Here is a 15,100-nt window from a genome sequence, read left to right as displayed (position 1 = left end):
TGCCAATTTTGAGGATGTAGAAATTAGTAAGCTAACATACTTCCACTCTCTGATATCATACGAAATAATATTCTGGGGCAAATCAACACTTAGGCAAAAGGAATTCACTGCTCAAAAGAAAGTAGTTAGAATAATTGGTGGGGCTCATAGTCGCACATCTTGTAGGCATCTGTTTAAAAGGTTGGGAAATCTTACAACTGCTTCACAGCACATTGACTCAGTATTGAAATTTTTTCTCAACGACATGGATCAGTTTAAAATCAACAGCGACATTCATGATTACAATACCAGAAAAAGAAAGACCTACACTATCCTTTACTTATCCTATCTTTGGCACAGAAAGGGGTAAAATATGCTGCTATAAAACTTTTTGATAAATCACCAGATGAAATAAAATGTCTGACAGACCGCAGTAATAGTTTCAAAAACAAGTTGAAATCATACCTCCTTGACAACTCCTTCTATACCATTGATTAATTCTTGAATATGAGTAAATAACTCTGGAGATATACTATATGCATTTTGTTCCATTTAAGGGAATGGGATAGATAATAGAAATATTTAGGTATAACACTATAATGTAAACAAAAAAAATTGTTTCCTGTGCGTATTTCTTGTGCATTTGACACGTTCCACATCATAACGACTGTTCCGTGCTATAGATCAATGGAACACGTAACTAACTAACTAATCTGTGGCGGTGTCGTGGCCTTAGTCGAACCTCTCTAATGGCAGATCAGGAATGAAAGACGCTTCAACGTCACCAAACATTTGCCAAAGTAATGAAGAGGTTTTTCCCCCTAATGAGAGGGGAATATATTCCAGTCAGCTAACAACACAGTTAACTAAAGTGCCTCAAAGATCGTCTAAATAATAACATGTCGTGTACCTGTGTAATTTTATAAACTAATAAATTATGAACTAATTGTTTTATCTCGTGGTGAGATTATTTATTAACGTGCATTCTCATTTAACCTCAAGGTATAATGTGCTTTTGCGAATCCTTGGTACTTCCGAGAGGGAAATAAAATTATATCATAGTTGTTAATCGTTATTAAGCATATTCGCATTCCAGTACGTCTTATTCTTATCATCGCCCCGCCGCCCCCTCCAACTGTCTGGCCCAAACAACCGAGACGAGTAATGTGTCCAGATTATTTTGGGTCTAGAAAATACGGCCACCGCAACATTTTATTTGTCTCATTCAAAATTTTTAAATCAACAAATGCCTGCTAAATTCACAGTCATTTAATAAGTCTTATTTTTGGTTTTATAAAATTTTAAATGTTTCATAAATGTAAGAGATCTGAAAGCCCAAGTATGAGATTTTTAGTTGTTTATGTACTAGGAAAAAATTTCTGGGGTTGGCAACCCTGCTGCATAAGGTACACACATATAGTTTAATGTTTATTTTTGAGAATGAAAGATGTTTCTGCTACGAATGTAAGTGACGGTTTCTGTGCGGAGATGTATCTTCTGGGAAAGTGTTGTGAATTTAAATGATTAAATTAACTAGTTTTGTTGAGAAATTTTGGAAGAAGATGAGTTATTACGCTGTTGCGAAAGGCAGATATCCTGGAGTTTATTCTTCGTGGTAAGTACTCATATATCATCGTGACAAGTAGTCGATGATAATACTTTATTTCGCCAGTAAAGAGCTATGGGAATTTTGCGAGGGAGGGGAACAAGAAGTTAATTATTTGGTAAGTAACTCTGTTTCACGCATTTGTGTTGTGCCTTATTGCTGCAGTGTTCCGTTGGATTTTTGTTTTACAGCTGGTGCGTGTTGTCGTGCAGTAAATGAATACTAGTTTTTGCGTCCAGTATTTCTCTTAGAATATATGAGATAATTGAAATTTTAGGCGGATTTGCGTGCACTTTAACTATGGCCAGGGACACCCTACATTAATTTGAATGATCCCTATTAGAAACCTACTTAATACCGACTTTTAAATCATTTTCTTGAAAGTAAAATACCAGACTACACCATACTTGGCGCCGTTGACCATTGCCATACACAGGGGGACTTTTTTTTTTGAGGGGGGGGGGGGTGGAAATAAATGATTGCCACATACGGAGCACGAATAATGCCCCTACAGCCCGCCCTCCAAATCTTATGGGACAGGCGTACCGTTTCAGTATGACAAGGTGGAACATGCAGTGGTTACTGATGAGTAATAGAAGTACCTGTTAGTGTTTGTTGTAAAATACAGTAAAACCAATTTACAGTTCTGTTAGTGGTGGGCCTGACAAGACATCCTGTCAAGCTTAACTAAATGTCTTCTCAGAAAATTTCCTGCACAGACAGATCGGAAACCCACTCATAATGGAAATATATATTAGATCTAATGGTATCAAATATACCTCACAACTTAAGGGATGTCCACATCAAAACTGTTAACAGCTGACAATGACGCAACCATAGCAATACTGATTACCAAAGTGCAAAGGGCAACCAAAAGATGTAGCAAGATTTATATGTTCAGTAAATTAGATAAAGAAGTAATTGTGCCATACAGTGGTGAAATTGCCTTGATTCCCCTCCTCCCTCCCCCCCCCCCCCCCCCCCCCCCCCCGACAGTGCCCATCCCGTTTGTAGGTGAGGCAGACATTTGCAATAATTTGCACCAATTTTAATCCATGCTCTTGATTTATTTTTATAAAATTAATTGTTTTTTACATTTTAAGACTTACTAAAGGAACTGGGTGGAGGTGCATATGTCATCTGATCCGTTTTTTTCTTCTAAAGTGTGTCCGTCCCCTTAGCTGAGGGCTCAGCACATCTGTCTGCCGTGTAGTGGGCCCGGGCTCAATTTCTGGCCAGGTCGGAGATTTTTCTCCACTTGGAGACTGGGTATTGTGTTGTCTTCATCCTTATCATCATCGTCATCGACACGCAGGTCACCCAATGCAACATCAACTGAAAAGACTTGCAACTGGGCACCCGAACTACCACAGGTTCAGTCTCCCGGCCATTAGTGCCTTCTGAACTGTGAGTGTTAATCTCAGGAGAAACACTGAATAATTGACATTATAGTGTTTGTACATAGGCCTACCCAGTTACTTCATCTGAATGCACTGTTACCATTTACTACTTGGTTGGTCCTACTTGTTACGTAATGACTACTTTGTATCGTGTATGCTTTGAAAGAATTAACTTCTTCATGTATTCCTCACTCAGTTCATGAAACTACGTGTGCACAAGTGTATCCAACAGTTCCTGTGTGTTCTGTGGTGACAGCATTTCCATTAGTCTTCCAACAATTCTCAATAGAATTGAGATCAGGGCCGTTCTGATGTTTGAACTCTGTTTTGTGTAAGGGAAGTTTTTATGTGAAACGTAAAAATGCGGAATAATTACGCTGGGAAATCATCTGCTTCATGATGGATAACATTGATCACAGGACTTACCATCGAAGCTCATCCTGCAAAATGTAACAGCAAACATTTCCAAACTGGTGTCTTATTGTGGTTGTAAGCTTCATGTCAAGGATACTGATGTATACATTTGCATTAACTGTGCCACATATGAAGTCCAGATGGCCTACTCTGTCTGTAGAAATGCATCGTCACACCATCTGTCCTGCTGGATGTTTGACTAAATGGGTATTTTGTATGAAGGCAAAAATTCTTCACCTACTCTCTGATGCATCAACCCTCTGCCATTGGGACCGTGCAGATTAAATTTCGACTCATTTAAAAATTACTCTTTTCCATATCTCCGGCAGCCATGTCACATGTGCTTTTTGCCTATATTAGCCACTATTGTTGCAGTATTTGTCAATAAAGGCTTCTTTCTAGGTTGATGTGCAGTGACTCCATCTTCCAGTAGTCTGTTTCCAACAGTTCTACTATTTGCTGAGATGTCACAAATTTCTTCCCAGTCTCGTTTTATTTCTATTTATGACAGGTGACAATTCGTGAGAAAAAGTCTCAATGGTCTACCTTATTTGACAGTAGATACCCTTGTCCAGTCTCTTCCTTTCATGCAATCAGCATTACTTTCTCCCTGTATTTTTGCAGTAACCTAGACATTGCAGATGTGTTAAATCTTATCTGAGACGATATCTTCTTGGACAGGTCAACTGAGGCATAAGCAAATATTGAAGCTGTCTTCTTTGGCATCAATTCCTCTGACACCCATCTCTGCATTTCACTGTGTCAATTTAAAATGTCTGTATGCATATTGCTGCTTCATTGCAGCTGACAACAGTGGTAAAAAGGAGTTGGCTATTGTTTAAAAAATTTGATAGCAAGTAAAGCAATAAAGGCAGGCATATGTAACCGATGTTTTAACAACATTGAACTGATGTAACCTGAAGCAAACAGTCACAAAAGTCAAAATTATGAAGTAATAATTGGTGATTTAATAACTAATTTCATCACTGTAATGCAGTGTAATTCCACCACTGTATCTCAGTGAGGAACTCGAACTGTCTAGCTCAGGACAGGAGTTTGTAAAGGAATTATGGATCAAATTTAAAAGAATGACCATACACTGGACAGATATGTACCCAGTAAAACAATTCATGATGGGAGGTGCCTGCCATAGTACACAGTCATTGTAAAGAAATTTTGAAAGAAATAAACTGTTGCGTAATATGTGTAAAACAAAGTATGGGACTACAGCTCTGGAGATTCAAAATGAAACACATTTATGTATCAAGAGAGCACGGTGACTACTTTAGCAGAATACTGTAGAAAGATCTTCCACAAAACCCAAAGAAATTCTGGTTATATGTAAAGGCTGTTAGTGGCACCAAAGTTAGTGTCAAGACACTGATGGACGAGACAGGGACCTAAATTGTGAGTTGTAAAGAAAAAGTAGAAATGCTTAACTCTTTTCAAATGTTCCTTTACCAAATGGAAAATCCAGAACTATTGCCCCTATTTAATTTTTGTGCAATTTAAAAGACGAGTGAAATAGATACTAATGTTAGTGGTGTTGAGGAACAGCTGAAATTGTTAAAATGGAACAAAAGTCCATGGCCTAATGGAATCCTTGTGCTGTGGATTCTATACCCAATATGTGGCTAAGATAGCCCCTCTCTTAACTAAAACACAAAAATGTGTTCAGTAGTTCCAAGAGAGCACAGCTTACAGCTTGTAAGTCCAGATGAACTGCTTCTTGACAGAGGGCTGATGATCTTGCTGTTTGCTCCTTAAGCTTCCAACCAACCAATCGTAAATTATTCTTCTAAGATAACATATGTACTGGAGACCATGGGGAGACTTTTGAGGAGCAGTGGGAGGTGTTGAGCTGCTGTTGCAATGTGAGTGGATGAATCCAAACAAGCCCAAAGACTTTGTCCAGATAAAGGTGAAATGTTTTACCAGAGTTATCGCGTCTGCCACTCAGCATCCAGATTTCCAATGCCACAGTGATTGCAGAGAGGGGCAGTGGGGGACTTCCGTTCCACCAATTTTAAAGCGTGCAACTGCCTCTTCTCCATGTGGAAGGGGTATTCAGCATCCAGTACAACCTGTTGCAGCAACTGACCGGAAGAGATAAAAAAATTGTCTTTGCTCTTTTTTATCTTATTCACAGGAATAGGTTTGTAGAGCAACGCTACTTCATTTTATTCCCCCCTCCCCCTCCAAATTAAAACCTTTTTATGTGATCTTTCATTCACTGAAGATTGTTGTTGATCTTAACCTGGTAGACATTTTTTCCCATAATCCCATAAGAAAAAAATATAATGGGGTTAAGTCAGAGGACCTAGCAGACTGAGCAGCTGACTCACCTCTGCCAGTCCACCTCTCGAGCTTTTCTCTATTCAGAAAGTCCCTGACAGTGAGGCTGAAATGTGGCAGGGTTCTGTCTTGGTGGAAGGTAGTTATGTATGTTAGTTGTGGGAGAGCATACTGTTCCAGCATATCTATGTATGAAATTCCAGCCACTGTTGATCATAAGGAGGAGAATGGTCTGATCACCATGTTCATATTAAGCCAACCCACACAATGACTTTTGGGATGTCCCTCCCCCATTCACATGTGACATGTAGATTTTCATTACCCCATATTTTACAGTTGTTTCTGATTACAAATCTACTAATATGAAATTTCACTTCTTCAGAGAAACACACATTGGTGGTAGCTGTGTGGCTCATCAATCCTTCTTAACATTTGTGATGCGAAGTTCATACATACAACCTTTTCTTTGGGTATTATTGTGTGAATCATTTGAATCTTGTGTGCTCTTAGAAGCAGCCTTTTGTGCAACACATCATGCCCTGTTGAATGTGGAATCTGTAACTGCAAGCTAGCAGCTTGAACACATTTACGGGGGCTTTGTTGAAATGCTTCTCTAATGCAATCAGCATTGTTTTGGTAGGTCTGTGGATTTCCAGGAGATTTTTCTTGTAACAGACTGCCTTTAGTTCTCAGAACCAACTGTTTTTCCTCATAAGTGGTTGTTGTCCATATTGAGTTCTAAAATGTCATTGTATGGATGTAACAGATTGAAAGTCTGCCATCTGCAAATCACATTGAACCCGCTCTTCCCTTGTTACCATTTTAACTGCATGTAACAAATTCAAATGGTATGAGTAACCTTTCCAACCACGCAAAACAAAACTTCCAGAGTTTCTCTTTGGGTCAGACAGTAGTATAATATACATAGGTGGTTCAGAGTGAGAGGAATCCATCAGCTGTTGTGTCATTATCTGTGAAAATGTCTTCAGAATTTGCCTTTTCAGTGTGTGAGTTTTATTCAGTACTGATCTGCATGTGATCCTGAAAGCACTGGAGCAGAGAAGATACCATCATAGATAAAAGAGATTTATTTTGTCCCAGTTACTTCAGTGCATTATAGCTTCAATGACATTGTACCCAGCAGGCAAATGTTTACATACCAATATCCTTAACATTGGTTTGCTGCAGAATTCTTAAACATATTCTGAGTTTTAATATAATAAATTTCTTTGAGACAGAAAAACTTCTGTCCGCAAATCTACATCTGCATAGCTACTCTGCAAATCACACTTAAGTACCTGGCAGAGGGTTCATTGAGCCACCTTCACAATGATTCTCTGTTATTCCACTCTCGAACAGCATGGAGAAAAAACAAACACCTATATCTTTTTGGGCGAGCTGTGATTGCCCTTATTTTATTAGGATGATTGTTGCTCCCTATGCAGGCTGGTGTCAACAAAATATTTTCGCATTCAGAGGAGAAAGTTGGTGATTGAAATTTCTTGGGAAGATCGTGCAGTGAGAAACACCTTTGTTTTAATGATGTTCAGCCAAATCCTGTATCATGTCACTAACATTCTCCCTCCCCTATTTCACGATAATACAAAACGTGCTGCCCTTCTGTGAACTTTCTCGATGTACTTTGTTAATCCTATCTGGTAAGGGTCCCACATCGTGCAGCAGTACTCTGAAAGAAGACGGACAAGCGTAGTGGAGGCAGTCTCTTTACTGGATCTGTTGCATCTTCTAAGTGTTTTGCCAATAAAACGGTCTTTGGTTCACCTTCCCCACGATGTTTTTGGTCTGTTCTTTCCAATTTAAATTGTCCTTGGTCGTAATTTCTAGGTATTTAGTTGAATTTGTGGCCTTCAGATTTGATTGATTTATTGTGTAACTGAAGTTTAATGAATTCCTTTTAGCACTCATGTGAATGGCCTCACACTTTTCATTATTTGTGGTCAGCTGCCAATTTTTTGCACCATACAGCTATCTAATCTAAATTATTATACAGTTGTTTTTGATCTTCTGGTGACTTCATTAGGTGGTAAATGAGAGCATCATCTGCAAACAACCAAGATGGCTGCTTGGATTGTCTCCTAAATCATTTAAATAGATAAGGAACAACAGAGGGCGTACAACAAAACCTTGGAGAGTGCCAGAAATCACTTCTGTTTTACTCAATGACTTTTTGTTAATTACTGTGAATTGTGGCCTCATTGACTGGAAATCATGAATCCAGTTGCATAACTGAGATAATATTTCATAAGCATACAATTTGATTACAATCCACATGTGAGGTATGGTGTCAAAATCCTTCTGGAGATCTAGAAATACGGAATCAATCATCATAGATTTAGAAAGCAACACTTGCTTAAAACTCAGTTTGCCCTTTTCTCATGTGATATCCTGTGAACCATAGATGAAGGGCAACAGGCAGTCCATATTCCTAGATCCCTGGAAGCACTTGATGCATTCCCCCACTGCAGACTGTTAACAAACGTGTGAGCATATGGATTATATGAATGGCTCGAAGTTTCTTTGTCCTTGACAGTGAGTGTTCATCAGAGACAAGGATATCCTCAAGAGTGCCCCAGGGAAGTGTGATAGGACTGCTCATCTTCTCTATGTACATAAATGATCTGACTGACAGGGTGAGCAGCAATCTGCAGATGTAGATTGATGATGGGAAGGTGTCGTTACTGAGTGAGTGTAGGAGAATACAAGATGACTTGACAAAATTTCTATTGATGTGATGAATGGCAGCTTGCTCTCAATTTAGAAAAAGGTAAGTGAATGCCTTTCAGAAGGAAAAAACAGTTCTGGAATATTTGAATACAGCATTAGTAGTGTGCTATCTGACACAGTCATGTCAAATGAACCAGTTGGTGTAACCTTGAAAAGCCATATGAAATTGAATGAGCACATAAGGCCAGTAGTAGGGGACGAGAATGGTTGATTCAGTTTATTGGGAGAATTTTATGGAAATGCAGCTTATGTGCAATGGAGATCACACACAGAACACTAGTGCAAACCTTTCTTTAGTACTGCTCAAGTGTCGGGAATCCCCATGACGTTGAATTTAAGGAAGGAATCAAAGCAATTCAGAGGTGTACTGCTATATTTATTACCGATAGGATTGATAAACATGCAGCTATTACGGAGATCCTGTGTGACCTCAAATGGGAATCCTGGGAGGGAAGAAAACATGCTTTTTGTGAAATGCTATTAAGAAAATTCAGAGAATGGGCATTTAAAGCTGACTGCAGAATGATTCTACTGCTATCAACATACATTTTGCATAAAGATCACAAAGATAAGAGAAATTAAGGCTTATACGGAGGCATATAGACACTCGTTTATCCCTTGCTGTATTTTCAAGTGGAAAATGAATTGAAATGACTAGTAGTGGTATAAAATGCCATCTGCCACGCACCATATGGTGGCTTGCGGAGTATGTATGAAGATGTAGATGAAATGTATCATTTCTCCGGGTACACGGTCAAACATAAATCAGGGGAAACAAGCAAGTTGACATAGTAGCCATGGGCTCCTGCAAGAAACACAGTGTAATAGTGTTACATACCTCTGTGTGCTCAAATCAAACAATGGAAACTCCAGGTAGGAATATCAACAGTGGGAGAAGATAGATTGCTACGTACTGTGAAGAAGACATGTTAAGTTGCAAAAAGGCACAATTTAGCCACAAAGCTTTCAGCCACAACCTTCATCAGCAAAAAAGAAAGGCACAGAAGCAAGCACACCTCATGCACACATGACAGCCAACTCTGGCAGCTCAGGTCAGACTGCAAATATCACATTGGGTGGAAGCAGCAACCTTTGGAGGGCTGGGGAATGGGAAGGGATAGTAGTGTAAGGGGGCGGGGGGAGGGAATGCTGTCTGGTGGAGTGTACAGGGACTAGAATGCCATCAGGTGCAGTGCCAGGAGGTTGTGGGACAGGGAGGTGGGGAAAGGAGGAGACGAGAAGGGGGAGGAGGTGATAGGACAGAGGGAGTGGAAATTGTTGGGTGGAGGGTGTGGGCAGTGTGTGTTACTGTAGGTCAGGCTGGGATTATGGGAGAGGGGAATGTGTTGTAAGGATAACTCTCATCTGCACAGTTCAGAAAAGCTGATGATGGAGGGGAGGATCCAGATGACTTGTGTAGTGAAGCAGCCATTGAAATCGAGAAGTTATGTTCAGCTGCATGTTGTGCCACAGGGTGGGCTACTTTCCTCATGGCCCAGTTGCAGTGGCTGTTCATCCTGGTGAAAAACTTGTGACAGGACTGGAATAGGAAGTGCTAGATGAGTGGATTGGGCAGGGCTTGCACCTGGGTCTTCCTTGTGCCAAGGGGTTGTGAGTGAGAGTGGCTTAGGGATGGACAAGGATTTGTGGAGGTTGGGTGGGGGATGGAACACCACTGTAGGAGGAGTGGGAAGGATCTCTGCTAAGATTTCGCTCATTTCAGGGCTTGATGATAGGTAATCAAAGCTCTGGCAAAGGATGTGATTCAGTTGTTCCAGTCTTGGGCTGGTACTGGGTGATGAAGGGAGCACTCCTTTGTGGCTAGTTCTTGGGGGTGGTGGGAGGATTGGGGGTGTGAGGGGAAATGGCATGGTAGATGTGTTTGCAGACTAGATTGTAGGTATAGAGCCTACCTGTGAAGGGCGTGCTGAGACCCTCAGCATTCTGAGTAAAGGAAATCTTGTCATTGCAGGTGCACCGTCCCTAGGTGGACAGGCTGTATGGGAGGGAATTTTTGGTGTGAAAGGGATGACAGCTGTAAAAATTCAGATGCTGTTGGTGATTGGTGGGTTCAATGTGGATAGAGGTGTGGATGGAACGTCAGAGATGATGTGGTCAACATCTAGGAAGGTGGCACGCTGGGTTGATGAGGACCATGTGAAATGGATGGGAGAGGAGGTATTGAGGTTATGAAGGAATTGAAGATAGTGGCCTCATCCTGAGTCCATATCATGAAGATATCAGGAATGAACCTCAAACAGGTTAGGGTTTTGGCATTTTGGGAGGCTAGGGAGGTCTCACTAGATGGTCCACAAACAGATTGGCATAGGGCAGCATGCAACAGTACCTAACAGTTACTGATAAATGTAGTTGCTGTTCTAAGTAGCAGTCGCGTACGAGCAGACAAGTTGCGTATCTATCTGTGGTTACTCATACTTTAGGTACTGGGGCTGTGCACGGCTCATTGTAAGAAGAATAGCTCAATGTAGTCATAGGTTTGAATCGCATACATTTGCATTCATGCCCTGCAGGTAATTCACTGCAGATAATGACCTGTAGCTGTGATCTTGCAGTTAAATAGTCTTGTGTGTTGGCTAGAATTGAGTGTTAATAAAACACAGAAATATAAAATAAAAGATCAGTGAGCAATTTAATAAAAAGAGTTCTATTTAAAAGTCTGTAATTGATGAAGATGACAGAGAATTATGTTATAAAACATATATTCAAGACAGGACATCTCAAATAAACGGGAAGTGGTCCTATGATATTCAGTTAAAATACAGACAGAAAATACCCTTATCAAATGAAGTAAACTTAAGTTGAGAAGGCTGGTAGCAAATTCCCAAACTAAATAGTCAGCAAAGACTCACAAAAATCAAGTCCAATTTGTGATCACAGTGCATTAAACATTCACCAGCTGAAAATAGTTCAGAGTTCAGTATGATGATTCACAAATTAATATGCACGATACAATGAACATAAACGCATACTTTGTCTGTCCTCACTTCCTTAACACAACTGGAATAAGTTAGTCTTATTCTGGAGCACATTCAGACCTCTTGAAATATGAAGTACCTTCAGAAGTTGAAGTAACGGCCATTCACTGCCCAGAGTCAAACACCTATACAACTGAATTGTGCAGCTCTGCCTTCTTCAAGAACTTGGACATAAAGTGTCCAGAATTGCTCCTTGAGCTCTTCACTTGAGAATTCCCAGACTCCACTTGAAACCTGTCGTGTTCCACAACTGTCTGCTTTTCCATTGGCCGAAGGCCGCTCCCACCAAAAATACATTGTCCTTAATCTCTACAGACATGATTTGATTCAAGTTGAACACTTCTCAGGTTAAACTAATGTATTACAACAATATTTAATAAAGAAATTTTATAAATGTTCAGTCACATTCAGAACAATAACAATAAATATAAATAAAGATTTGCCCATAAATAAACAAGCCAGTATTCGTGCGCAAATGTGCTCACAATAAATGACTGCAGATTGTCGTTAAATATGGTTTAAACAATTATTTAGGCTTGCTTGTCAGAAGTGTCTTTTGGTTCTTTTTTCCCTGTCAACTACATGCAACTGGCCACTTTTAAATTAGCACTGTGTGTGTGTGTGTGTTTTTTTTAAATAGCAATTGCAGTCAACATTTAAATAAAGTTACTGACTAAATAGCAAACTGTTGATTAGATAAAAACACAAGTATGACAAAATGTGAGGTATTGATGCTGAGTTCATAAGCTGTGTAAATATGGAGAATATGATGTTCTGACAAACATCGACGTAATGAAAAAGATATAAAAGAGTTTTAAATCAATGAATAAAATAGAGTTAGATACTTGGCTTTCAGGGATGATAGCTGTAGTGTAATGTTATCATCTGAGATATCGTTTGTTGAAAGCGCATGAAGCAACTGAAAGTTGTTAATTCTAAGGTTCATTGTGAAAAAGATTATTCACGGTGAACTGTTAGATTCTGCAGTTTTAAAGATACTCAAAAACTGTTGTGTCATTGGCTGTGCCTCATTTTTCTGAGATTGCAGACATATTCAGATTTGCGCTAGTAATTGACTGAGTTATTGTTGAATCTCAAAGATCTGTAACTGAGCCATCTTTAAGAATCTCTGACACTCCGCCATTTCTTGGAGCATCTCTTGCACAAAGCCCATCTGAGTAACAGCCGTCCAAATTCCCAGCTTCGGGATTTTCCACATTTCAGGCAATGCTGCTAGTCTTTGTACCTGGATTCATTCGTACCGGTCACCTAGCCAGGAGCCAGAACTGCCGTGGCGTGCCCTGAGACCTGGGCCCACTAGCGTTCAGCCATACAACAAATTCATTTTACCTCATACCGATACTGGGTGGCCAATTAGCTCACCTAAATATGTGTAATGGTGCAGTTGCCATGTAGGTGCTGTGGATTTGTTTGCACATCTTCCCTTCAAAGGAGAAGTAATTGCAGGTTAGGATGAAGTTAGTAAGATGTATGATGTATGAGGAAAGAGATAGTGGGTTTGGAGTCTGAAGGATGTAGGGAACAGTAGTGTTCAGTAGTAGTATGACCGTGGGCATGTGAGGGATGTTGATGTATAGGGAGGTGGTGTCAACAGTAACAAGTAGGGGTCCAGGAGGTAAAGGATGGGGACGTTGGAGAGTATGTGAAGGAAGTGGTTGGTATCTTTGTTGTGGGAGTCTAGATTTTGGGCAATTGGTTGGAGGTGTTGGCCAGTGAGGGCTGAAATTCTTTCAGTGGGAGCATAATAACCAGCTACAATTGGGGTGTGTGTAGAATTGTAGGATTTGTGGAGCATGAAGGTGAGTGTGCAGTGTCTCATAAGTGTGAGGAGGAAATGGATTCAGGGTAGAGGTTCTGGGAACATCCTGAGGCTTTAAGCAGGCACTGGAGGTTTTTCGGACTTGTGGGTTGGATCATTCTGACAGAGTTTATAGGTGGAACACTGAGACAGTTGACAGAGATCTTCCGGTAGGTAGTCGCTGCTATTCATAGTGGCAGTGGTGGAAACTTTTTTTTGCAGGTAGGATGATCAGATCAGTTTCTGTTTTGAGGCTGTCTGTTGCTGTTCTTTCTTCCGCTGAAAGGCTGGTGTTCTTAGGGACCTGGAGAAGGATGATGAGGCCAAATTGGAGATAAGGAATTCCTGGGTGGTAACCAGGGACTGGTTTAATGGAAGGGAGAGAGGATCACAATTGGATGGTGGTATGAACTGTTAGAGGCAGAGTTCAGTGTTGTCTTAAGGTGAGTTTTAGTTGTAGGGATTGGCAACAAAGAAGTGCTTCCATAGCAGGGATCGGAAGAAGGAGAGCATGTTTTTGAAAAGTCTGGTATGGTTAAATTTGGGTATGAGGCCTTTGGATAGGACTGAAACTTCTGTGTTCCTGAGGGTTTTTGTTGGAAAGGTTAACAACAGTGTTATTGGAAAGTTTCGGTTCTGGATTAGGTAGAATGTTGGTATGGAGTTTTGGGAGATGTGACAAGTTGAAAAGATCAGCTAGGCAGAGTTTTAAGGAGGAGCACTGTGGGGTAGGACAGGTTGGATAGTGGCACCCAGAGACAGCATTAGTATGTCAGCAGGTTAGAATTGTTCAGTTGTTGGTAAACAAGCAACTCATTTTGCTGTAGTTACACATATCACTTGAATTATTCATTCATTCTTTGCATCGAGCAATCAAATGAAAACAGTCTGTTCAGTCGGTTGTACTACTCATTCATTGTTTTTAGTGAAATCAGTATGTGGAAGCAATCAAATGAAAACAATTGAGTCATTTGGTTGTAGTTTTACCTGTCTGGTGGGTGGGAATTTATTTTTTCAAGTGAAAACAGTCAGTGAGAGCAACTGAATGAAAAGATTTGACACCATTGTAGCTATGTATATTGACTGAATTATTCATTCTTTCTTTTCAAGTGAAAACAGTCAGTAGTTTTTCTGTCAGTTGAACCATGTATACATTCTTTTAACTGAAGCCATTCTTTAGCGTTTTAGCTGACTGAGCTATCCATTCATGCTTCTGAGTGAAACCAGACTGCGGTACTTTAATTTGTTCAACTAAAGCAATGCTACATTATACTGATAGAGGGAGGATCCCCAGGGATAAGTGAAGAGTAGGTATGCCAAAGTTAAAATAAGCAGTATACGTGTTCATTTAATTACACTCCTGGAAATTGAAATAAGAACACCGTGAATTCATTGTCCCAGGAAGGGGAAACTTTATTGACACATTCCTGGGGTCAGATACATCACATGATCACACTGACAGAACCACAGGCACATAGACACAGGCAACAGAGCATGCACAATGTCGGCACTAGTACAGTGTATATCCACCTTTCGCAGCAATGCAGGCTGCTATTCTCCCATGGAGACGATCGTAGAGATGCTGGATGTAGTCCTGTGGAATGGCTTGCCATGCCATTTCCACCTGGCGCCTCAGTTGGACCAGCGTTCGTGCTGGACGTGCAGACCGCGTGAGACGACGCTTCATCCAGTCCCAAACATGCTCAATGGGGGACAGATCCGGAGATCTTGCTGGCCAGGGTAGTTGACTTACACCTTCTAGAGCACGTTGGGTGGCACGGGATACATGCGGACGTGCATTGTCCTGTTGGAACAGCAAGTTCCCTTGCCGGTCTAGGAATGGTAG

General features: G+C 40.5%; 1 protein-coding gene across 1 annotated transcript in view; it reads left to right on the top strand.

Moving 5' to 3' along the window:
* Positions 1–1,380: 1,380 nt before the first annotated feature.
* Positions 1,381–15,100, top strand: part of LOC126251959 (ribonuclease H1) — a 121,662-nt gene continuing 107,942 nt past the window's right edge. The window contains exon 1 of the mRNA XM_049952726.1: positions 1,381–1,594. Within this exon, the coding sequence (XP_049808683.1) occupies positions 1,500–1,594 (95 nt within the window). The 5' untranslated portion in view covers positions 1,381–1,499. The remainder of the gene's footprint in view (positions 1,595–15,100) is intronic.

This window comes from Schistocerca nitens, chromosome 1, assembly GCF_023898315.1.
Source record: "Schistocerca nitens isolate TAMUIC-IGC-003100 chromosome 1, iqSchNite1.1, whole genome shotgun sequence".
Lineage (NCBI taxonomy): Eukaryota > Metazoa > Arthropoda > Insecta > Orthoptera > Acrididae > Schistocerca > Schistocerca nitens.
This window is presented reverse-complemented; position numbering and strand designations above follow the sequence as displayed.